We start from the raw sequence: 25,680 nt of genomic DNA on the forward strand, positions 1-25,680 counted from the left end.
GTAAACTCTTAGCCATTCCGCTTGATTTTATAGCCTTTTCCCACCTGGGGTTGTGTTCCCTCCAGTCAATGCCTTTTAACCTAACATGTTCCAAATTCATTTACAATTGTAATCTCTCTGATCTTGAACACCTCCTTTTCTACTTTTGCCTCATGGGCTGAGTATCTAAGCTTTCCTCTCCGATCTATAGTCACCATCCAGTTCCGTGAGAGCAAGAGTTTTTTGTGCACGAGTGGAGGTGTGAGAAATTGGACACATTTATTACATAATGATTCCTCACAATCCTCCCTTCTTTGACTATGTCAAAATTAGGTGATCATGACAGCATCCATCCGCCACACCCACAGGTTCTCTCATGTTCCATAAAATAGAACCATCATCTAGGAAGCAGTAACTCTGCTCTTACTTTGTGCAAATAATTTTATGCCTACAAGAAACAAGATTGAATAAAACTATTCCCATAAAGCAAAATAAAGATGAGTTCAGATTTAATTTCATTTTTATCATGAAGTCTGCTAAAGCCAAATCCCGTGGGGAAATAGCCCATAAGCAGCTACATTTCATTCAGTTTCATGTGAAAGTACTCTTTGGGGAACTGTAAATTGTTTCATTCTTACCACTTTGAAGCCTCTTCTGCTGTCTTGTGTCCCGTAGCAGCCAAAGCTTTTTGCCTAAGGAAAATAAAGTGGATTCACCATGAGAAAAGAATAGATGCAGTAAGACAGCAAATTCTCCTTTGAGTTCTGGAGACTTTTCCTTAATACACTGTATAAGCATGATTTGTACTGTATATGGGCCCACATTATTATCAGAGATGAGTCAAACAAAATCTCAGCTCCAAACACTGTATTTGGGCAGAACCAAAACCTTAGATCCAAACACTCTTATACTTGGGATCTGGAAATCTGGATCCAAATTTTCCCAAAGGAGTCAGTGTTTGGTTTCTGCCCGTTAGAGAGACAGATTTGAGCCACAAGTTCAGGGATTTTGGTTCAGGTTTGGCGTTTTGGTTCAGGTCTATCTCTAATATGTAATTACTGTTCTATGGAACCAAATTATACCCAAATTCAGTTTCTTTTTCTATCAGGGCAGTATGTTCCTGCACATACACGTCTTTGAGACCAAGTCGAGTTTCTTGGGGTGGGGGAGGTGGGGAGAAGTCCAGCAGAGGAACTGGATATTTCAACCTGGCCACAATTCTAAAACTCACTATGACTAGTGTGTTTCTTTTGCTACACCCAAGAGACAATATTTGCTACACTTGAAACAAGATTTTCTGCCTGTTGGGGTCTTGAAGCCAAATTTGTAACATTTAATTCCCTTCTGTTCAAGTTCTTATACTGCATCCAGCCCTGTAGTATCTGTGCACCTTCCAGCAGCACATTAAACAGTGCGGCTGATCTCATGTGCTTTTTTCTGTCTTCTTCGCCCCAGGGAGAAAATTGTATGTGGATTTGTAAATAAAGAATTAAACGTGTTACTTATGTATGACATGCTGTGTCCTTTTATTACTGAAGGCTCAACATGGCCAAAATACAACTCTTAATCTTTCCCCCAAGCCCTCCCGCTACTTTCTTTCTGAGCACTGTGGACACCACCACAATCCTTCCTGTCACTCAGGCCAGTAAACTGGGTGTCAGCTTTGAATGACTCAAACCTCTCTTTAGGACCTTATGTCCTAACTATGTGCAAATCTTGCTGATTCTTTCTGCACGACATCTCTAAGGTATGACCTTTCTCATCCGTCCTCACCGCCAACACACTCGTCCAGGCTCTCATCATCTCGTGTCTTGATTACTGCAACATCCTTCTCTCTGGCCTTGACAAATGCAATCTTACCCACTCATATCCATTCAGAATGCTGCTGTGAAGATCACTGGTTGCTTTAATCATGTCACCCCTCTTTTTGCCTCCCTCCACTGGCTCCCCTTTCTCCATAGCATCACGCATAAGCAACTTGTTTTCACTTCCAAGGCCCTTCAGCAGCGATCCGTACCCTACCTATCATCTCCCATACACTATCAAGAGGTCAGCTCCTGCCTTCTCTTTGCCAATGCCATCCTCCATCAATTTTCAAATGAGCTTTTGTTCTTTCTCCCATGCAACCCCCAACTCTTGGGAATGCTCCCGGTCAACATCTACAAAGCCAAATCATTGTTTTCCTTCATTTTCCTCCTTAAAATTATCCTTTGCCATTAGGCTTATAGAAAACTTGACAGATGGCTAGGCAGCTGGGGTGCTGAGACCTCTGCCTACCATACCAATCAGCATTGTCTCATTGTTTCCTTGTGCCGGTCTGTATCTATCTGTTGTCTCAGCTCATATTAGGACTTTAAGCTTATTGAAGCAGCAACTAGGGTTCTTCTGTGTTTGTATAGCACCTTGCCCGGTGGCATCCTGGCCTGTGACTAGGGCTCCTGTGCACTTCCACAAAGCAAATAGTAGACAATAAGGCAATTTAATGCAAAAATGGATCCTAGGTCTACAAAGATCATTCAAACAGAAAGGAGAAGAGTTCTTAAATATATATATTTTAAAGTACTGTTTTAGAAAAAGAATAAACTACCAGATCCCTGTCTGGAAATGCTAATAACAATGAGTACTCTGTAAGCCTGGGGGTTAACGTGCTGCTGAGATTCTGCCTGATTCCCATTTACATGAATGCTCCTTTAAACTGCTCCATGTAAAGGGGCCTTAGTGTAAAAGAGATTATGGCACTGCAGCTCTGAATCATGTAAGATCAGGCTATCTTAAATATATATATTTTAAAGTACTGTTTTAGAAGAAGAATAAACTATCAGATCCCTGTCTGGAAATGCTAATAACAATGAGTACTGGTTTGGGCCAGGCCAGGAATGCTGAATGGCTGAAATCAGGAACTGAAAACACATGCAAAAGGTTTTAAAATAATAACCAAAGTTTCTAAGCTCAGAACGTTGTTCGGTTCAAATTTTAGGCAAAAATCCAGGCTACTTTTTAAATTTTATCCAAACTTGCTCAACACTTTGACTATTTATCTAACTGTTTCCTTTACACTAGAAAGCACAAATACACTCCATAGGTAGCACCACTGTGCTTTAAAGATTTGAAGAATTTAGACTACAGAGCCAAAAATTTTCAAAACTGGCCACTCGTTTTGGGTATCTCAGTTTTGGGATGCCCGATGGGAAAGACCATGAGCCAGATTTTCAGAAGAGCTGTGTCCCCAAAATTTCAATTGACATATAATGGGAGCAATGGGAACTCAGTACCTCTGAAGTCAGGCCCAAGGTATCTAAAGCTGGCACCTGAAAATAGAGGGCTCTTTAGAAAATTAATTCAATACTTTTGATACTGACATAGTTGCTTCACTGGTTGGTTTTATTTTCAGTAAGAAGCCAACATATATATATATATATATATATATATATATATATATATATATATATATATTAAAAAACAGATTATGAAGATGTACTGTAGTCAGTTTTGAATTCACATTGATGGATGCTTATTTCACTCTCTGTCTCTCACACATGCACACACACACACACGTTAAGGAATTTGCAGGAAAGGGAGTAAATTTTTGAAGAATGAGATTTTCACACAGGAAAATTAAACTGCCCAACTGTCACTGAGTTGAGGACCTAGATTCCCCCATATCCCTTTGAAAATCTCACATAAAATGTGCTTATCCCATCTGAAGATGTTTGGGGGAAAAGTGACCTTAATACTGCATTTTTCTTTAATGCAGAGTCAAATTCTGCCCTCAGTTACGCTGCTCCCTCACAGGGGTTGCCAGTATAACTGAGGACAGCATTTGTATTTGTCATGGAGCTACTATTTTCCCCTCTTCCCTTTGGCATGTAATTTTTTAACATGATCCTAAACTGAGAAAAATTCTTTATGGAATAAAAAGAGTAAAAATGACAGTTATATTGAATAGTTTTATATATTTAAAAACAGGAAGACAATGTCTTGTGAAAAATAAACCCAGTCTCTAATGTCGTACATATGGTAAGATGCCTTTGCTTTGTCGTAGAACCCAGCATAGGCTAAAAGGTGTCTTTAAACTTAACTGCGTTACAGCAAAAGTGATGAATGAAAAATGTGACTCGTTTTTGGTAATACTGTGGGAGATAATTGAGCGCATCAAGTGTTTAATACATTTTACAATCTCTCAACCCAAAAGTGGATAGTTTTTAGATTTAGATATAATAAATGGATGCACTGTAGGTTCTTTTTAGGATAAGATTAATACGCCACAAAATGCTATAAATTAAGCCCAAAGCAGAAGATCTTATCCACATACAGAAACATCCCTGTCAAGCTGTTGCCTGTTTTCTCTATTAAAAATGCAAGCTGTCTGTGTTCAAATTTTTATGAGAAAATTCTTTTAATATATTGAGGTAACTTAAAAATACTACTCACGCTGTATGTGCAGGGAATCCCATAGATAAGAGGGATTCCAGTAAAGCACAAGTGCTTCTGTTTCTGACTTTGTTCAAGACCTTCGAATATAGTTGTGTTTCAGCCACTGCCATCTCTTCCACTCCTCCTGTGAATGTATGTTCAGTACAGGCAGAAATTAGTAGAGAGAGAGAGACAGAGAGAGAGGGAGGGAGAGGCAGCTAAGATAAAAAAACCTCAAAACCCTTGTGATCTTTTTGACAAAAGCTGATATCCTGTTTTCATAGCATGTTAGTCTTTGCACTTTTACTTTAGGGTGGTTGAAAGGCAAGAACTATATGCAGTCTTTGTATGCCTGCCACAGACTGTAGCACAACAAGACTAACCTAGTATATGTCCACAGTATAGCACAATGCATAGTAAGTGCAAATTTGCTTACAGCAGGGAACTGAATCTCTCACTTTCAGATCACCATTTTAAATGCACCCCAAGGCAGTAATGAGTCAGTGAGCATGAGCTGTTGCCATGCATTGGTTGTCCAGCGGCACACGTGAAATAAGTTGGTGGTCTGAACCTGGTTCTTAGCGGACAGATTTCCGCCTCACAGAACCAGCACCACAGCTGGGCCTCTTGTTGGCACCCCCATCAGACAGGCTAAGAACTGAATGAGTATGGAGGCTGAAATAGAATTTCTCCTTTAAAGGTGGCCCCTCCAGGTCAGCTTCAAAGCACGTAGGTTAGGCAGCATTGGAGAAATTGTACTTCCACAGCCTGAGCTGCTCTTGGCAATCAAGCACGAAGACCAATGATGTACTGGGTAAACTAAAGCATTCCCTTGATGACTCAGCAGCAGGGAGAGACAGGATGTCAGACTCTCCAGTTTACACACTATAGAGCGAGTTTAAAATGGCCAGAGATTGCCCAGAAAAAATCCCCACATGAGGGGAATCTCCACTGAATCTCCTCTGCCTCCTGTGCTGCCATGTCCCTCCTGGCACAAGGGCGGGGGGGCTGAGGGGGCAGGGTGTATATCAGGGGCTGGGAGAGGGAAAGGGTCATCAAGGAACAGGAGAGGGCATGGTAAAGCAATCCTTTGCTATGCCTGATTCTCCACTGCTGTAAGGTTCCTGAGGGCCCTCATGTCAGTGATGCAAGTTGAAGATGCCTCCACACCTCAAGCTGGAAACGTTAACTTACGCCAGGTCCTAGTGGCTGAGGATCAGGGAGTTGTGACTAGTTCCCTAACAGCCTCCCGTCAGGCATAGTGGGGAATCAAACCCAGGTCTTCCGAGGCTGAGCTCAGAGCAGCCGAGGATCAAACCCATGATCTTGCTCAGTACCCTAGGAAAAAAGAGAAATATTAGTCATTTCCATGCGTAGACAAGCCAATTCTGCTTTCACTCCTGCCTCTAACTGAACCAAAACTGAACCTTTTTGAACAGTTTTTTTTCTTTTTTCTCCTTTTTTTTAAATGCCTCTGCTTCCTAATTCCTGCAATGACCAGAAGCAGAACTGCCAAAATAAGCAAAAAGAAAAGGAGTACTTGTGGCACCTTAGAGACTAACCAATTTATTTGAGCATAAGCTTTCGTGAGCTACAGCTCACTTCATCGGATGCGTTCAGTGGAAAATATAGTGAGGAGATTTATATACACACAGAACATGAAAAAATGGGTGTTTATCATGCACACTGTAAGGAGAGTGATCACTTAAGATGAGCTATTACCAGCAGGAGAGTGGAGGAGGGGAGCAGGGAGAAAAGCCTTTGTAGTGATAATCAAGGTGGGCCATTTCCAGCAGTTAACAAGAAAGTCTGAGGAATGGGGGGGGGGGGGGGGGGGGAGAATAAACAAGGGGAAATAGTTTTACTTTGTGTAATGACTCAACCACTCCCAGTCTCTATTCAAGCCTAAGTTAATTGTATCCAATTTGCAAATTAATTCCAATTCAGCAGTCTCTCCTTGGAGTTTGTTTCTGAAGTCTTTTTGTTGAAGAACAGGCACTTTTAGGTCAGAAATCGACCGCTATTCCTACCTACATGCCTCCAGCTTTCACCCAGACCACACCACACGATCCATTGTCTACAGCCAAGCTCCAGGATAGAACCGCATTTGCTCCAACCTCTCAGACAGAGACAAACGCCTACAAGATCTCTATCAAGCATTCTTACAACTACTATACCCACCTGCTGAAGTGAAGAAACAGATTGACAGAGCCAGAAGAGTACCCAGAAGTCACCTACTACAGGACAGGCCCAACAAAGAAAACAACAGAATGCCACTAGCCGTCACCCTCAGCCCCAAATAAAACCTCTCCAATGCATCATCAAGGATCTACAACCTATCCTGAAGGACGACCTTTGCTCTCACAAATCTTGGGAGACAGGCCAGTCCTTGCCTACAGACAGCCCCCCAACTTGAAGCAAATACTCACCAGCAACCACACAACAGAACCACTAACCCAGGAACCTATCCTTGCAACAAAGCCCGTTGCCAACTGTGTCCACATATCTATTCAGGAGACACCATCATAGGACCTAATCACATTAGTCACACTATCAGAGGCTCGTTCACCTGCACATCTACCAATGTGATATATGCCATCATGTGCCAGCAATGCCCCTCTGCCATGTACATTGGCCAAACTGGACAGTCTCTACGTAAAAGAATAAATGGACACAAATCAGATGTCAAGAATTATAACATTCATAAACCAGTTGGAGAACACTTCAATCTCTCTGGTCACTCGATTACAGACCTAAAAGTGGCAATACTTCAACAAAAAAACTTCAAAAACTGACTCCAACGAGAGACTGCTGAATTGGAATTAATTTTCAGACTGGATACAATTAACTTAGGCTTGAATAGAGACTGGGAGTGGATGGGTCATTACACAAAGTAAAACTATTTCCCCCCCCCCACCCTGTTCCTCAGACTTTCTTGTTAACTGCTGGAAATGGCCCACCTTGATTATCACTACAAAGGGTTTCCCCCCTCCCCCCACTCTCGTGCTGGTAATAGCTCATCTTAAGTGATCACTCTCCTTACAGTGTGCATGATAAACACCCATTTTTTCATTTCTGTGTGTATATAAATCTCCTCACTGTATTTTCCACTGAATGCCTCCAATGAAGTGAGCTGTAGCTCACGAAAGCTTATGCTCAAATAAATTGGTTAGTCTCTAAGGTGCCACAAGTACTCCTTTTCTTTTTGCAAATACAGACTAACATGGCTGCTACTCTGAAACCTGCCAAAATAAGGTAATAAAAGCTGTTCTTGTCACAAAGGTGTCCTGACTACGAGGAGGAAGTATCAGAAATATTGTACAACCTCCTTTTCTTGTAAGAGTTCAACTCCCATCTTGCAGAGCCAAGTCTGAATAAGATTCCTCTGAAACTTTTGAGATTCTCCCATCATTAGTAAATGCGACTAACCTAGTCTAAAATATTAGCACTCTCATTAGGGAAGCCACAGTCTCTCAGTAGCCCTGTCTTCACTTCTACATACCAGCATGGCTTTTCAGCTTGCTTCACAACCTCCCGTTCCCCTCCCATCAAAAAAAGAAAAAAAAAAAAAAGATGATCAAAACAAGATCATGACTATACTGTTATTCTGACCAGGATTTTTCATTTCAGCTGCTCCATGAGCTTCTGAGTTTAGAGCATGTGGAATTTTCCCATTGGCTCAAGTGCACAATTTTCAAAATTATGGAGGTGGAATTCTTTTCATAGTTAAAATGCAGATCTATCCTGGGAACTATCTTTTGGTTTGCTCTTTGCCTCATGCCTGCTGGGTGCATTTAGCAAAGAGCACACCAAATTCACAAAGAGCAATGCAACCAGGTAAAGGGCCTACTGTGCCAAACTGACTAGCTTTGGGGGGCTCATTCACCAGAGCCCAGAATTCTGGCATATGCTTTTCTCCAGCCACTTTATTTAGGATAAATGGAACAAGCAAGCACACCTGTGACTTAATCTTTGGAGCGTTTCCTCTCAGACAGGTTCACGAAAAGGTTTACAAATACCACAATATTACCTTACCTGATTACACTGATTAAAAGAGTTGCTGAGTTTTTGCCTTCCTGGTATCCATAGCTATGTCATCCTAGGCTACCTGATATCTATGACCAGGCTGAATTACACAGACTACAGTAATAATGTCATTTGTTACAGTGGTTGAGCCGGCAATTCTGGGTGGTTTGATGAAAATATTTCCTGAGTGGTCTGGTTTAACAACAACTAGATTTCCCTCTGGCTTATTGCTATAATGAAAAAAGAACATATTTTTGTTTTTAACGATGACGTCTCAAGAAGAGGTGAGTAACACCCTACACCAGAGTAAATAATGATTCTCCAACATTTTGTAACTGTATGTCATGTGTCTTAATGCTGTTTTATTTCCAGAGCAGCAACACATGTAGCAATGAAGGTATTCTTTATGTTCAGAAACCATTTGCAGTAGTATGCTCTTTCCTTATTTCTGCCCTAAAAACAGCAGTTTATTCAATACCTCTTGAAATTTTTAGTTACCAGGAATGTCTATTATATCTGAGAGAATGAGAGAAAAGTTGTATTTTGATAGATAATGCTCTGCTAGATGGTGAAAAGATATTCTACGTTCCCTAAAAGTTGGTGGCAAAGCTGAACTGTACTTTGTCCAAGGCAAACATTTCCTGGGCCTGATATTCTGGATTTACAGCACACTAGCTCCTCTGACTTTAAAGCATTTACTCCTGATTTACACCAGTGTGAGTGCAGAATCAGACCCACTATGTCATTGATTGTACGGAGCTTACAGAATCAGATACCGAAGTTTTCTGTATCCTATACCTTCCTGTTAATTTTAAAATGTAAGGTTTATTTACCCAGAATTACATTTTAATTGCAGTTTGTGATCTGCATACAACATTCAAAGGTTCTTCAGCATAAGCTAAATGGGAAGTCCGACAGATCAGAGCAGGCTTTGCACAGTTCATAACTTATACTTTCCTTTACAGTATTTACAGTAGCAATTAAAAAGCACCCTGTGGAAAATGCCTTGACATTTAAAGAAGGAGCTTGTCAGAATTTCTTGATGTGGTGAATGAATTACTCTAAATAACTGTGGTTATAGGCAGGCTCGAGCAACATTTTAGTTTCAGTAAATTGCTGGTTAATGCTTGCTAATTAGCTGTCCATCTGTGCAAGTTGCTGAGTGCCCCAGTTCTCACTGAAGTCAATGGGAATTGCATGAGCTCCTCAGTAACACACAGGAGGTGCTCAGCATCTTGCAGGATGAGGCTATTTTGAGGCAAAGAGAGAGCAGGCCTGGAAGCTGTCCCTGGATTTGCTTTGTATCAGCTGTTCATTCCAAAAGTGTGCTCAAAGCAGGGCCCCCCAACAAAAAAAAATCATCACCACTAGAAAGGCATTGGGGTGGTATGAGGAGAATGAGTAGTCGGTTTTAAAAGTGACTTCTGTTCTTTGTTGGTCCAGATACTGGAGAATAATCCCAATACTGGACATCCTGAAATCACCTCTGTTACTGAAGACAAATTGCCAGGAGCTGAAGTTCATTTTTTCTACAAAAGATTTTTCAGCATACAACAAGCAAAAGTAGATCCCAGTGCAAATGGACTTGGTAGGGACTCTACATCCCTTTGTAATGTGTACAGTCAGGGGGAGTCAATGGTTTTTTGTCATCATCCAAATGTATTGGTCAAGGTCCAGACTCCAGAGAAAAAAATAATAACAATGATAATAATAAGTAAATGAAAACAGATTTGGCTTGTGGTCTGCCTATTGACTACCCCTGCTTTATGTAGTAATTTAGCCTTGCAAAACTATACTTACACAAACAGGGTACATTTTTTTTTATTAGTGAGAAAGTAGCACTTATTTTTTTCACTAGCTTCATCGGGTGAGAGTGGGTGAGGACATTTTTTGCCTGGGCGGATATGTTTCCATGACACTTTTGCAAGGCTGCATTATTCGTATAGTTTCATCCAGGTAGTAGATTATTTGTTTTTTTACTTCAGATATGACACAATTTTGAATGTTTGATATGAAACCTTCCAAGTCTGGAAATCCATATCATTAGAAAAAGGCAATGCAGTAGAGTAGGTCACGGATAGCAGAGTATGCATTTTGGTTACATTCTACGGGCCTGATCTTGTTCCCATTGAAACCAGTGACAAAACACACATTAACTTCAGTGGGAGCAGAATCAGACCTAAGGTCATAGGTAAACCAATATTAATTCACACAGACTATTTAACTAAGACAGCTGCAAAATATTCATTATGACACCTGAAACCAGATAACATTTCCTGATTTCACATTTTGCTTGTCTAAGAGATTTGCTCAATTTCTACTGAACAGGTTTGAGTGAAACTGGATGAAACTCAGCAGTTTTGTCTGAGCTTCAAGTTTTTGCAAATCCAAAATTCAAAGGTAGGTTTAGGGGTAGGCTGGGCACAGCTGCATGAATCAAAACTGAAGACCTCCTGTATATGTAAATGGCACATTTCCATTATTTACACTTGCTTTGGCCTTTGTGTATGAAATAGGAATAATTCCCCCCCGCCCCCCCCAAAGCCATCCATATGTTCAGTGGAAACTGTTGCCTCTCTTGTTGATCCACTGCTATGGATTCCTGTTCTTTAATCCATTTCACAGGAATAGGCTAGGTCTCTATTCCTGCCTCTACCATTGATTGACTGTGTGACTTTGACCAAGACAATGAGGCTCAAATTTGCAAAAATCGCTTCTAATTTTGGGTTCAGTTTTCTACACCTATATTTCTAACTCTATTGCTCCAATTAGCCTTGCTTCAAAAGCCAAAGATCTAGAGCTTTATTCTTGCCCTGTACTTTTGCTTTCTTCTGCCATCTCCTTTATATGTGGGCCTGTCTATCATCTCTTCCAAAACACTGGCCAATTTTGTCCTTCTCTTGATTCTGTCCTGCCTCTGTTTCAATTTTTAGCATCTCTTATTCACTTCCAGTCTTTGCTCTGAATCTTTATTTTTCAGACTTTAGGAAATGCAGTGTGCTGCAGCTAGACTTCCTCACTGTCACAAGTGGACCCATACCACCTCCTTCCTCTTCACTGGATTTCAGTTGTCCTGAATACAGCAGACAATGTAGCATCCAGCCAGAGATGATGGTAGCAGAGAGTGTCAGAAGTACTAAGCTGATACAGGAGAGATTCAGAAGTCGTTTTGGGCAGAAGTTTTCATAAAAGTGACATTCCGAGCCATTAATTCTTTGAAGAGAATTGTATTTCTCCATTTGAGAGTTTTATAATCTATTCTAAAATTCTCAGTAGATCCTACACTTTATTCAGGTTTGATTATATAAACAATTCTGAATTTTCTTTTCTCAGAGTCATCTAACTCTTTAGAGAGAGAGATGTATACTTTTTATCTTCCTGATCATGAAAACCAGAAGGTTTAGAAGTCAAGTTTTGAGTTCAGTGGGGCTTAGCCTAACCACTCACTAACGGCCTGATTCTAACCCGGGGTGGGCAAACTATGGCCTGGGGGCCACATCCTGCTCTCCTGACATTTTAATCCAGCCCTCAAGCTCCCACTGGGGAGCGGGGTCTGGGGCTTGCCCCACTCTGCACGGCTCCCGGAAGCAGCAGCAGCATGTCCTCCCCTCCAGCTCCCACATGTAGGGGCAGCCCGGGGCTTCGCACTCTGCCCCTGTCCCAAGCACCTGCAGACAGGGCAGCATGCAGAGCCACCTGGCTGATCCTCCATATAGGAGCTGGAGGGGGGACACGCTGCTGCTTCTGGGAGCTGCTTGAGGTAAGCGCCACCCAGAGCCTGCATCTCTGTCCCACTCCTGTGCCCCAACCCCCTCCCCCAGCCCTGATCTCCCTCCCACCCTCCGAAACCTCAGTCCCAGCCCGAAGCGCCCTCCTGCATCCCCACCCTTCATCCCCAGCCCCACCCCAGAGCCCGCACCCCCATCTGGAGCCCTCACCCCCCCCTGCACCACAACTCCCTGCACCAGCCTGGAGCCCCGTCCCACACCCTGAACTCCTCATTTCTGGCCCCACCCTAGAGCCCGCATTCCCAGCCAGAGCCCGCACTCCAACCCCCAATATCGTGAGCATTCATTGCCCGCCTTACAATTTCCATTCCCAGATGTGGCCCTCAGGCCAAAAAGTTTGCCCAGCCCTGTTCTAACCCATCAAAGGCAAAGGGAGTCTTTCCTTTGCTTTCAATGGGCTATGGATCCAGTCCTAATGTGCAGACCACCCTTTGCAAGGTTCCAAGTGCTCTCAACTCCTTACAAAAGTTAGTCGGTGCTTCAAAGGATCAGGCCATACCATAAAATTGAACAGAGCTGTTACTACTTGAGTCTATTTTAAATTTAAAAAATGTTTTCACTGAAACTCCAAGTGTGAATATTTCATAGAAGCGGCTGTTTCTCACTTTTCTTTTTGGTTTCTAGGAGCTACCCAGCCATCTTCGAAGTGCCATGTTTTAGTCTCCCTAAGATTTCTTCCATTTATCCTTGTTTTATTACTTGTAGTAATCCTAGCAGTTGCCATTGGCCTGGGTGGTGAGTACAATTAGTTATTTATTAGGTTCTCAATTAACCATTCAAGCACTTAATTTTTCATGAGTCTCTTACTGAGAATGGAATTAAACTGCCACCAAAATAGTTTACTGAAGTAAAACATCCTTTTGGTGTGATGACTTGAAATTTTATTTACCTGTATGAACAAAATTGATCTGGCACACAAGAGAGACCATGGGCATAACCCTCACTCACACACTGGGAAACCTGAAACAGTAAGAAACTTTCAAGTCAAATACTGTAATTGAAGACATAACTGACTGAAAACACAGACGTCAGTGATTCAACAAAATGATCCCCATTCAAAAAATGCCAAACATTTAAGCAGCCTGTGTGCTTGAGGAATAAAGACTAGATATGGCTTCAAACAATGCCATATTTGTCCTGTATGTTTCTCATATATACTAACAAAAGACTGACATCATTGTGTTTGAGTGCTCTAATGTCCTTTCCCCCAACCCAAAAAGATGGGAACAGGAAAAAGAATGAGCTTAGTTGCAACTGAAAGGTAACACCTGCACAAGTGCAGACACAGAATTTGTTAGTGGTAAAGCAAAACCTTCACACACAGAAAATTCATAGACTTACAAGGCTGAGATACACATTGGAGGAAACAACTCAGCACTGCAGCTCTGAGGAGGTTCTCCTTTCCTTCTTTGCTGATCCAGAGTCAGTCATATATACCAGACCCAGAAACTCTCCCTAGAATGAAACATAAACTGGGGATTAGAGAAGTTGGAAAGGAGCCATAATTGACAACAATGCTGTTTCACTATAGTTGCCATTACCAATGGATAAATTTAACAGCATTGTGTAGCAACCTCCAGATTGTAGTTCAGCATTCCTAGAATTCGAGGGTTGTCTTTTCACAAACAACACAAAATTGGGGCTATATAATCAAAGTAAGAAAAAAAAATACTACCAGCACACAAATTACTATCCTGTTGTGTTCATGTTAGTGTGTTCTCTTTAATTTCTGGCAGTCCAGTACAACTGCATTGGGAAGTTTCGATGCAGATCGTCCTTCAAGTGTATCCAGCAATCAGCGAGGTGTGATGGTGTCTTTAACTGTAAAGGAGGAGAAGATGAATACAGCTGTGGTAATTTTTATTCTATTATGGGTCACTTCTAACTCTTCTTGGCAGCAGAGCGTTTGGCATGTTATAGCAAAATGTGTGCTATAAAGACTTCAAGGGAGAGATGGAAAGAGAGAAATGAATAATTGAGTGACGCACAACAAGATGGCATGAGAGCTCAGAGCAGTGACTGACCTTGCTGCCACACATGTGACACATGTATTCAAGATTCCAACATTTCCCTGTAACAACTTCTGGTGCCACACAACTATTTTAAATAGGGCCTTCCTGTGCTGTTTTATAGTAGCTGATTGTGATGTTTTCAACAGCTGAGGAGAAAATTAGAACCCTAATTTCAGTAGTAGGTAGTGAAGGAAAGATGGACTGATTTTCAAATAAGTGGATTTGTAATTTGGAATCATTTACATGCTGTTTGTTTTGTTAATGATTTGGAATCCTAAACCATGTACACAATTTTAGAAAAGTTTTGCCCTTCTCATTTTTCAGCCTGCCAGTAAGAGAATGAAAAGTTAATCTTAACATTTTGGAACCAGCTAATAATAGACTGATCCAGGCCTTGATCTCTCCTTTCCACTTGAAAGTGTGGGGGGTATGTTGCCTCTGCTCTGCCATTTCCCATGTGAATTCTCCTCAGCTGGAGCTCTGCAGACCATGGGGCAGAACTGGGGAAAGGAATGGGTGAAGCAGGGGATGTGTTGTGTTCTACAGCATCATCCCTGGATCTATTAGACTCATAGACTTCAAGCCTAGAAAGGATTATCGTGATCATCTAGTCTGACCTCCTGCACATTGCAGGTCACAGAACCTCACCCATCCACTCCTGTAATAGACTCCAACCTCTGGCTCAGTTACTAGACTTGTCAAATCATGATTTAAAGATTTCAAGTTACAGAGAATGCACCATTTACACTAATTTAAACCTACAACGGACTTGTGCCCCATGCTGCAGAGGAAGCAAAAAAACCCCTGGGTCTCTGCCAATCTGAACTGAGGAAAAATTCCTTCCTGACCCCAAATATGGTGATTAGTTAGACTCTGAGCATGTGGGTAAGACCCACTAGCCAGACACCTGGGAAAGAATTCTCTGTAGTAACTCAGAGTCCTCCCCATCTAGTGTCCCATCACCAGCCATTGGAGATATCTGCTACTAGCAGTTGCAGATTGGTTACATGCCCTTGTAGGCAGTCCTCTCATATCATCCCCTTCATAAACTTATCAAGCTCGGTCTTGAAGCCAGTTAGGTATTTTCCCCCGCACTGATCCCCTTGGAAGGCTTCTCCAGAACTTCACTCTTCTGATGGTTAGAAACCTTTGCCTTATTTCAAGCTAAACTTGTTGATAGTCAGTTTATATCCATTTGTTCTTCTGTCAACATTGGGTCTTAACTTAAATAACTCCTCTCCCTCTCTGGTCTTTATCCCTCCGATGTATTTATAGAGAGCAGTCATATCTCCCCTCAGCTTTCTTTTACTTAGGCTAAACAAGCCAAGCTCTTTGACTCTCCTCTCATAAGGTGGGTTTTCCATTCCTCAGATCATCCTAGTAGCCCTTCTCTACACCTCTTCCAGTTTGAATTCATCATTCTTAAACATGGGAGAGCAGAATTGTACACAGTATCTGGGACTTCTCCATGAAAATCTGGTCAGGAAGTAAATCAACTCCAAGCTGTATTATCTCCCTCTGCGCCCACTCTGAATCTTCTACTAACCAGCCCATAGAACCCAGGCTTTAGAAGCACTGCCTCAGCGGGAGTTGTGCTGGCTCATGGCTGGTGACCTGTAGAGGGAGCACTGCAGCTCCCAACGTTGTATCTCCATTTTCCCTCCACAGTCCCCAAGATCCCTTCCATCAGAGGTGATAATGCAAAGAGATCTCCACAAAGGGATCCTTGGGAGATCAGGCTTGATGTGATGATCAGGCATGTCCAACAACTATGTTCCTACAACTATGTCATTCTACTAATATAGCAACAATTACTTTTAATTACTTTCTTCAAAGCTACTCAGCTAGGGCTTGATTTTCGGAGGTTCTGAGCACATGCATCTCCCATTGATTTAAAATGGCATTCACTCACCAAGAAACTCTGAAAGTCAGGCTATTAATCTCTCTATTACTGCTAGAATTCTGGCAAAAACGTTCTGAATCCATGTCCATTTATGTGGGGACTTGCCAGGTATGTCAGGCTGCACTGGTGAAGCTGCATTTGCTGGGTGTCCCTTGGTGTATTGTCAAGTAGTGATGAAGGTAAAGGAAAATCAATTTTCTATTTGGAAAAAGATACAGGTGAGTTATCTCAAAGAAACAAGTGTTCAGAAGAGACAAGTAACACAGACAGAATGAACCAAGAGATATAGAAGCTATGGTGATTTTCTTACATTGTTTTGTACGTGATAGATTTCTCAGTGGTTTTTATTAACTTCTTATTGATGCTTTTCATGTTTTTCTGAATCCCTCAGTCAGGCTGAGTGGAAAGAAGGCAGTGCTTCAGGTGTTTACTTTTGGTTCCTGGAGGACTGTCTGCTCAGATGACTGGAACGATGGGAATGGAAATGCTACATGTAAACGCTTAGGTTTCTCAAGGTACTGAATAAAAATGTGGGAGTCTCTAAGTGACATTTTAAATAAACTTCTCTGGTGGGAAGGGCTACTTAGTTCCTGCAGGAATTCTTGCCAGGCTTGGACTCACCCCCTGAGAAAGCTCTATCTACTGAACAGACCAGCTTCATTCAGGAAATAAGAGCCTGCTGTGCCATGCTGCTGGAATGTTCACTTCCAGATTCAAATTTCACCACAAAATGTTTTTTCACTGAACTGATATTTCCTATAAGCTGTAATGCAGCAGATACTGTCCACCTCTATTCAGTCAGATCACATGCAACAAACTTCAGCCTAGAGCTAGGGAAAATACAGCAAAAGGTTTCCTTGGAATCTTGATTCACCTTTTAAAGTAACTCACTTTGCTTGTGTTCCCACCCCTTCTGTGTTTGTTTCCCATGAATATCCTAGCACATGTTTCACTTGATGGAAACTGAAAAAATTAAGTGACTATTGTAGAATATTTATTAAAGGTAAAATTTGAAAATAAGTGAGTATTTGCACCAGCAAACTGATTCGAAAATAAACACATATCTGATAGGTACATAAACATCAAGTGATTTAGTGTCCAATTAAGTATAACCAAAACAGCTTGAATTTCAGTAACAACTATTCAGAATGAGCTAATCACAAATGATCTACAGAGAAAGAATTATTTGAAGAAATTTAAAAAAATATTCACACTCTTCTCTAGAAAAATTTGTAAACCGAAAGAAAAGCAAAATTTGTTGAATAAAAAAAACTTGTTACAATTTTTTTATCTCCTCTACTATAAAAACTAAGTCTTTTTTTAGAGGGAGAAGAAGAAATGTATGTTAGTGTTACAGAAAATGTACTGCCCAATTAAAGATAAAAAGCTCAGTACAAAATTAGAAGTAAAACCTATTTTCTCTGCCAAATTAGGGAGTCTGTTCTGTTCTCAGTGTGTGTAACTTCCATACATATTAATGGCAGTTCCATGCAGGCATGATAAGGCAAATAGCCTCCTTTGTGAGAGATGACTGTATTGCTTTATATGCTCTTAGTATCAGACTGATATATTTACTACTTTGAATCTTTTAGTAATACCCCACTGAATCATTTAAAAGTATTATTGGAAATTCTGTATCAGCAAGCTGAGTTTATGATTAGGTTTTTTTTTTTTTTTTTTTTTTTCAGTTATATAAGTTCTGATTACCTGCCTGTGGCTGCAATCGAAGAGGAGTTTCAAAGACATTTTGTTTCTGTCAGTCATTGGTCATCAGCTGATCAAGTGATAGCCTTACACAATGCATCATACTTAAGGTATGTTTCAGATTGTTTAGTTAAATTGAGAAAAGTTACTGAGCAAATCAGAGTATATATGGTGATAGAAATGGTCTAAGTAATGGAATAAGAATTGTTAATAGATTAAGTTTGTTAGCTTATTTTCTCAGTAAGTTACACCTTTTCTCAGACGTGTAGGCCTTCATAAGTGTTTCATTCTGTTATACAGCAGAGACCCAGGTTCAGTGGCAGCTTCATTACTTGTTCCCCAAAGAATGAGAGTTCATGTATATTAGAGGCTTGATCCAAAGCCCATTAAAATCAAACTAAAGACTCCAATTGACTTCAGTGGACTTTGGATCAGGCCCTTTGTACATCTGTAGATATATTCTGAGATGTATGTACTCATTCAAATGCACATACCTACACATCCAGTTTATTTCTGCATGCAAATATATATGCACACTCACACAACATTCAGTGTCTATTCTTTTAATTAGACCCTAAATATGAAACCAGATATATATCCCAGACAGGGCCGGCTTTAGAGAGTGCAGGGCCCGATTGGAACACCTGCTTGTACTCACCCGGCAGCACTTCGGTGGGGGGTCCTTCACTTGCTCTGGGCCTTCGGCGGCACTGAAGGACCCGCCATCGAAGACCTGGAGCACCGCCGGGTGAGTAAAACTTAAAAAAGCTCCAGCGCGGGGGCCTCTTAGGCACGGGGCCCGATTCGGGGGAATCGGCCCAAAAGCCGGCCTTGATCCCTGAAATTTGAGAAACCAAAGAGCATGCTTAGGAGCTAATACTAATGTCTTTTCATCTTAGAGAAGAGTGTACTGCAGGCAAAGTAATCATCCTAAAATGTTTGGGTAAGTGTTTGTGAAAATTAAAAGTAACAGATCAAAAACTATCTTCAGTTATATTCAGTTGGCTAATGTGTGGGGAATGAATCTAAGAAAATCCAGGAGTATATTGCCACGTTGTAAACATTGAGTAGTGTTTTTGTGATGTCCAGGAAGAACTGCTTTCTATAAATAAAGTTTCAAGGAAGGAATTATAAAAGGGCAGAGAAGAAGATGTGGGGTGAGGAGGCAAGTGATGGGGCACGGGAGCATATATGGGGAGGATTTATGTGCAAGCGAGGAAGCAAATCTTTAAGGATACTGAATGTGTTCAGTCAGTGGATGGATATTATAACTCCACCTAACTGTCACTGGGGAGAGGAAATTTTTGTCTTACCTGTGAGTTTTCATTCTAGGACCTTCCATGTCAGAGAGTCTTTAGAGTGGGACCTTCTCCATTTCCATGGCAAATAGAAGCAGACCAGACTTCGCTCTAAGCATGGGTGTGTAACTGCGCCTCAGGAAGTGTTCACTCTAACAACATCCAAAGCTGAAAAATACTATATAAGTTTAAAAGTGCTATTTAATTCAAACCATCTGCAACAGAGCCTTGAAATGAAATTTAGGGTTTTCCTAGAGAAGCACCCTCCTTCCCTTTCCAAACTACTTGAAAAGTGAGCAATAGCCAGAAAAAAAATTGGACATAATGCAATCCTCTGAGGGAGGGTCAGGCTGTCTGACATGGTGCACCCTCAAATGAAAATTCACAAGTAAGACAGAATTTTCCCTTTTCCAGACCCCTCCATGTCAGTCTTCACAGTGGGATGCAGAAAGCAATAAATCATCTCTTGGAAGGGAGGCAGGATTCAACTTACCCATGAGGAACTGAAAAGGAATTTAAAAGTTATTGGGGCACCCCTTTCCATAACATTCTATCAAACACTGCATCACCTGGGATAAGGATTTTGCCCTGATAGTGTTGGAGAAAATGTGGATGGAAGATTCTGTAGGACTCTTTCAAACCTCTGCATAAGACGAGTGTGAGCTCTCCACTCCACAAAATCACTATTCTTTTCACTGAGTGTATAATAATGAGAAGAGTTGTAACTAAGGCTTTGAATGCCTCTGCTATATAGTCCTTATTCCGCACTAGGCTCTGCTCATATCTAACTTCTCTACTTCCTTAAGATGTTTGGATTCAACCAGAAGGGCAACAATACCACTTCCTATTACATAAAGAAGATTGCATTGACCTTGGGTTGATAATCTTGTGGATCGAGGCATCCTTAATTACCATATTTGACAGAGTGTTTCATTGAGAGCACACCAAGCTCCAAAATCCCCTGTCAAAGAGGTGGCAAATAGCCAAAAGATATTTTCAGTGACAAAAGGAAGAGACCTACCAACTGTGAAGCTGAAATATGGTTTCAATTAGGATGTATAGTTGTCATAAATATAAAGGGAAGGGTAAACCCCCTTGAAATCCCTCCTGGCCAGGGGAAAGCTCCTCTCACCTGTAAAGGGTTAAGAAGCTAAAGGTAACCTCGCTGGCACCTGACCAAAATGACCAATGAGGAGACAAGATACTTTCAAAAGCTGGGAGGAGGGAGAGAAACAAAGGGTCTGTGAGTCTGTCTTTGTTGGGGATAGACCAGGAATGGAGTCTTAGAACTTTTAGTAAGTAATCTAGCTAGGTATGTGTTAGATTATGATTTCTTTAAATGGCTGAGAAAAGAATTGTGCTGAATAGAATAACTATTTCTGTCTGTGTATCTTTTTTGTAACTTAAGGTTTTGCCTAGAGGGGTTCTCTATGTTTTTGAATCTAATTACCCTGTAAGATATCTACCATCCTGATTTTACAGGGGGGATTTCTTCATTTCTATTTACTTCTATTTTTATTAAAAGTCTTCTTGTAAGAAACTGAATGCTTTTTCATTGTTCTCAGATCCAAGGGTTTGGGTCTGTGGTCACCTATGCAAATTGGTGAGGCTTTTTACCAAACCTTGTCCAGGAAGTGGGGTGCAAGGTTTTGGGAAGTATTTTGGGGGGAAGGATGCGTCCAAACAGCTCTTCCCCAGTAACCAGTATTAATTTGGTGGTGTTAGCGGCCAGTCCAAGGACAACGGGTGGAATATTTTGTACCTTGGGGAAGTTTTGACCTAAGCTGGTAAAGATAAGCTTAGGAGGTTTTTCATGCAGGTCCCCACATCTGTACCCTAGAGTTCAGAGTGGGGGAGGAACCTTGACAATAGTACATAGATTAAGATCATGACACGAATCTGCATATTGCCAGAGAACTGATAAGAATAGTTAGTCTTCAAGAATCAGTTATGTGACAGTAATACGAGATTCTCATGGGTTTCTTACAGGACAATATGCCTGCAGTCACTAACTTGTCTTTCCAAAAAGCATTGTTCTTGAGCCTCATGGTCAGGTCATATTGTAAAAAGACTAGAAAGTCCTTTGCTTCAGCTGGCTTTGCCCTGATGTGTGTCCCTTGTAACACCAACATCTAAATCCCAAGTGATGCATAGACATCAGACAGAATTTCCACCAAGACGGTAGAAGGATGTTCATTACCTTCTTAGAATGACTGTAGCTCCTTCCTTTCTGCTGATGAGTTAGGCAGGACTGGATTTTAGTTTAAGCTAGGTCCTGTTTGCACTGTGTTTTGTTTGTGCATGTGTTGGCAGTTTGAGAAGAGGTTTCAGTTACATTTAAATCAGGTCTGAGAACCAGGACCTGAGGGTTAATGAGGTGGTGATTATTTTCACAGTGGCTTATACCTTCATCATCTCCTTTACCATCTTTACTCTTAGTGGCAGGGGGTGGAAAGACATAAAGGAGGCCTTTTAGTCTACTTCTGAGATAAGGGGACCACAGCCTCTGTTTCTGAATGTCTCTTCCTCATGTAGTACCTCTTTTGGTTTTCCAGCTGGTCTTGGATGCAAATAGGTTCATCATTAGGCTTCACACCTGGCCTGTGATATGCCAGATGGTCTAGATTGAATTCCATTGGTTTTAAGTGTGTCTTGTTGAGCCAGCCAACCCTGACTTTCCTTCTTGGCATAGAATTCTGAGAAAGAGAGACACAACTTCTCCCCAAGACAAGAATAAGGCTACTTCTCTCAATAATGCTGAAAGTTCTCTCCCCTTTCAACAGTTATATATACACCTCATGTTCCCGAAGAACTATCTGCTGCAAATGAAGGAGGGTGTGTGATGGTCCATAGAACAAGAAATGTCTTCTCCTTCAGCCACATCCTACCCAAGTCATAGAGGAGTCTAGATATTTTGTCCCCCTTTTCCCAGCTAGCTAGGGTCAGGTTGCCATACCAGTCTTTTCCAAGCTTGCTGGTCGAACATTCATTCCATATTCACTGCATCTTCCTGTACACAGTGTTTCAACCATTTTCTTGGCTTTTCTCTTGTTTTCCACCTATGAATTCTACTCTCAAATGCCTCCCTAATGGGATTCCCTTCATCCATTCTTTGTACATGCTGATACCATCTCATTCCATTCCTCTATGGCAACTTCTCTGATATCGCAGACCTTGGTCGCGCTCCTAATTACATCATTTTATTCATGGTCCAGCAATGTCCTCCTCTCACTGCCCTCAAATATCTCATTTCAATGGTGTCAGGTCTTCTCAAGTGCCTCTCTTTGGTCACCCATGTCTCTGATCTGTACAGACGATCTGCTCTTCCCCAGGTTTTGTATCATTGTCCCTTAAGTAGTCTGAGCATCTGTTTATTATAAATCACTTCACTTATCCTGCATCAGACTTCCCCCACATTCAGCATCCTTGCTTGCAGTTCTCTGTTGATCTCTCCATTTGCTGTTAAAGAGCCCCCAAGATACTTAAATGCAGAAATCTGATTTAGGCCTTGGCTCTTCATGTTATATTCATCTGTCTTGGTTCTCCGCAAGTTGTCCACATGACTTCAGTTGTTTCTTTACTCATTTTGAGGTCACATTTTCTCTGTTCCCTGTTCCAAGCATCAGTCACTTCGACCAAATTGTCTTCACTACTGGCCATTAGCACAATATTGTTTGCATAGATCAACTTTATACCACCTTCCTCTTGAATTTGCTTACTTATGAAGTACATCACAATTATGAATAGTAATGAAGAAAGCAGTGATCTCTGGTGTAGTCCAGCCTTCACCTTGAAACCCTCTATTACACTGAAAGGTGTCTGCACTTTTGTCATGGAACCATCCTACAAACCCACTGCCATCTGGACAAAATCCTCTGGTACCCTAAGATCTTCCAGTACCCCAAATTGTAGCAGGGGCACCAGCAGTCTCCTAGGTATGGTACTTTTTCAAATGCTTTCTCCAAATCAAGGATTGTCCAACTATGCTTGACATTTCCCTCCAGCTTCTTTTCCACCAGCTGTCTAACAATGAACATACCATCTGTCCTCCCTTTTCTTCTTCTAAAGCCAAACAGCTCTGTTCTTAAAATAGGCTCCACTATTCAGCAAATGCAACTATCTATGATTCTCTCTAAGTTTCATGAAGTGGGGCAGTGTGCTAGGGTGGTCCTGATTGGAGCACCTTCTGCCAACATGCCATGCCATGCCATACCATACACCTGCCTCAGTTTCCCCTCCATCAGAGTCCCCACTAATTCACAACCAGTCTATCTGAGTATAAAGATAGCCCTTGTGGGGTGGGTTAATTACAAACAAAAGCCCTGTGCATAGAAACCATTACCCGTGTCCCATAATCATAGTCTCAACAGTACATCACAAACAACCTCAGCATCTTTCACTACATCCTAGAATCATTCACTACACTCCAGCGCTCAGTACAGCTCTGGCATCCATCACCACACCTCTTCCTCACTCTTAAGACCTCTCTCCCTCCATCTTCAGCTCTCTGGCTCTGAGAGCCAGCAGGTACTGCCCCCTCCCTTCCCCCCCCCCCACCAAATGCTCTCAGCCTTCAAGCCACTTCATGGTTCTCTGGCCTTGGCTTTCTGGCTCAGGCAGGTCAGATGGCTAGCCCCTACACTGGCTTCTAGCTTTCAGCCCTTTTCAGCCTCCCACCACTGGCTCCCTAGCATGGGACAGTCAGCAAAGTAGCCCCTCCACTGGCCTTCTAACCAACTCCTCCCACTTCCCAGGATCTGCAGAACTTTCTGATCCATGCAGACTCTCTCCCAAGAAGCTCTCTTTTCCTTTGCTGGTTCTGATTCATCAGACCTGACTCCCTCTAGGCCAGGGGTGAAAATAACATAAATGTCTTACCTCTATGGGGGCCTGGCTCTGGGCCCCTGGAAGGGGCAGGGCCTCAGGCAGAAGGGGCAGAGGCTCGGGTAAAAGGGATGAGCTGGTGGTCAGCCTTTCCAGCCAGCCCTTCCGCACTGCCCGGGGCTCCGGCAGCAATTTAAAGGGTCCAGGGCTCTGGCCACTGTCGCAGTAGCCTAATGGCCAATTAAGAGGATGGAGCACCATCTGGGGTTTATAAAGACAAAGCAGTACAATACAGAAAGGAAAGAGTTAATATGTTATCAGACCTTTTGGGTAGCAGTTCTCCCAGCATTCAGTACCCCTTACACAGAAGGTGTGCTCCAAAATATGTCCCCCAAACCTACCTATTATTTATATCATAGCTGTTATGAGCTAAAAGCACTCTGTATATCACCCAAGACTAAAATTTACGAATTAGTTTGTTTTCTTGTTTTTCTGGTACCACGTACCTTTCCTTATCTCTGTTTTGGATACTACATTGCAAGGCCAGAAGGAACCACTGAGATCACCTAATCTGACCTTCTGTATAATGCAGGCTAAAGAATTTTCCAAAATAGTTCCTAGAGCAGATCTTTTAGATAAACATCCAATTTTGATTTAAAAATCATCAGTGATGTAGAAGCCACCCCAATACTTTGTAAACTGTTTCAATGGTTAGTTACTCTCACTGTTAAAAATTTACACATTCTTTCCAGTATAAATTTGCCTAGCTTCAACTTCCAGACATTGGACCGTGCTATACTTTTCTCCGCTAGATTGAAGATCCCATTAAATATTTGTTCCCTATGTAGATACTTATAGATGGTAATCAAGTAATCAAATCCCTTAACCTTCTATTTGTTAAATTCAATAGATTGAGCTCTTTGAGTCTATCACTATATGGTATGGTTTCTAATCCTTTAATCATTCTTGTGGCTCTTCTTTGAACTCTCTCCAACTTATCAACATATTTCTCGAACTGAAGGCACCAGAACTGGACACAGTATTCCAGCAGCAGTCACACCAATGCCAAATAGAGGTAAAATAACTTCTCTATTCATACTCCATATTCCCCTGTTTATGCATCCCATGATCACATTAGCTCTTTGGCCACAGCATCACATGGGGAGCTCATGTTCAGCTGATTATTCATCAGGACCCTCAAATCTTTTTTCAGAATCACTGCTTACCAGTGAGTCCTTCATCCTATAAGCATCCTGGGCTTCATCCTGGGCTTTTTTGTCCCCTGATATATACATTTACAGTTAGCTGTATTAAAATACACAGTTTGCTTGTGTCCAGTTTATCAAGCAATCCAGATTGCTCTGAATCAATTAATGGGGCCTCTTCATTATTAACCACTCCCCCAATTTTTGTGTCATCTGTAAACTCTACCAGTGATGATTTTATGTTTTCGTCCACGTCATTGATAAAGATGTTAAATAGCATAGGGTGAAGAACCGATTCCTGTGGGACCCCACTGGAAACACATCCAATTGATGATGATTTCCTGTTTACAATTAAATGTTGAGATCTGTCAGTTAGCCAGTTTTTAATTAATTTAATCCAGTTATCTGTGAAAGTAACTACCAACTTCTACCAGGACACAGAATGAATATATTTTGTCTTTGATAGATTTCATATTTTTCAGAGCCTAAAGCTGGCTTTCCCAAAGCTGTGGGACATATATCTTGACG

At 41.5% G+C, this 25,680-nt stretch overlaps 2 protein-coding genes across 3 annotated transcripts in view; one reads left to right on the top strand and one right to left on the bottom strand.

Moving 5' to 3' along the window:
• UBASH3A (ubiquitin associated and SH3 domain containing A) overlaps positions 1 to 4,564 on the bottom strand; it is a 37,279-nt gene extending 32,715 nt beyond the window's left edge. The window contains exons 1-2 of one of the 2 annotated variants that reach the window (XR_013346306.1): positions 4,411 to 4,564; positions 618 to 671 (exon numbers count right to left, since the gene is read on the bottom strand). Coding sequence is in view for 1 of the 2 variants with exons in the window: in XM_077818143.1 (XP_077674269.1) it covers positions 618 to 671; positions 4,411 to 4,523 (167 nt within the window). In the remaining variant the exon portion in view is untranslated. The remainder of the gene's footprint in view (positions 1 to 617; positions 672 to 4,410) is intronic. The other variant, XM_077818143.1, reaches the window with a different exon arrangement.
• Positions 4,565 to 8,684: 4,120 nt separating this feature from the next.
• Positions 8,685 to 25,680, top strand: part of TMPRSS3 (transmembrane serine protease 3) — a 36,292-nt gene continuing 19,296 nt past the window's right edge. The window contains exons 1-8 of the mRNA XM_077812973.1: positions 8,685 to 8,702; positions 9,862 to 10,006; positions 11,399 to 11,551; positions 12,795 to 12,941; positions 13,943 to 14,059; positions 16,513 to 16,636; positions 17,810 to 17,935; positions 18,725 to 18,768. Of these exons, the coding sequence (XP_077669099.1) occupies positions 8,685 to 8,702; positions 9,862 to 10,006; positions 11,399 to 11,551; positions 12,795 to 12,941; positions 13,943 to 14,059; positions 16,513 to 16,636; positions 17,810 to 17,935; positions 18,725 to 18,768 (874 nt within the window). The remainder of the gene's footprint in view (positions 8,703 to 9,861; positions 10,007 to 11,398; positions 11,552 to 12,794; positions 12,942 to 13,942; positions 14,060 to 16,512; positions 16,637 to 17,809; positions 17,936 to 18,724; positions 18,769 to 25,680) is intronic.

This window comes from Eretmochelys imbricata, chromosome 1, assembly GCF_965152235.1.
Source record: "Eretmochelys imbricata isolate rEreImb1 chromosome 1, rEreImb1.hap1, whole genome shotgun sequence".
Lineage (NCBI taxonomy): Eukaryota > Metazoa > Chordata > Testudines > Cheloniidae > Eretmochelys > Eretmochelys imbricata.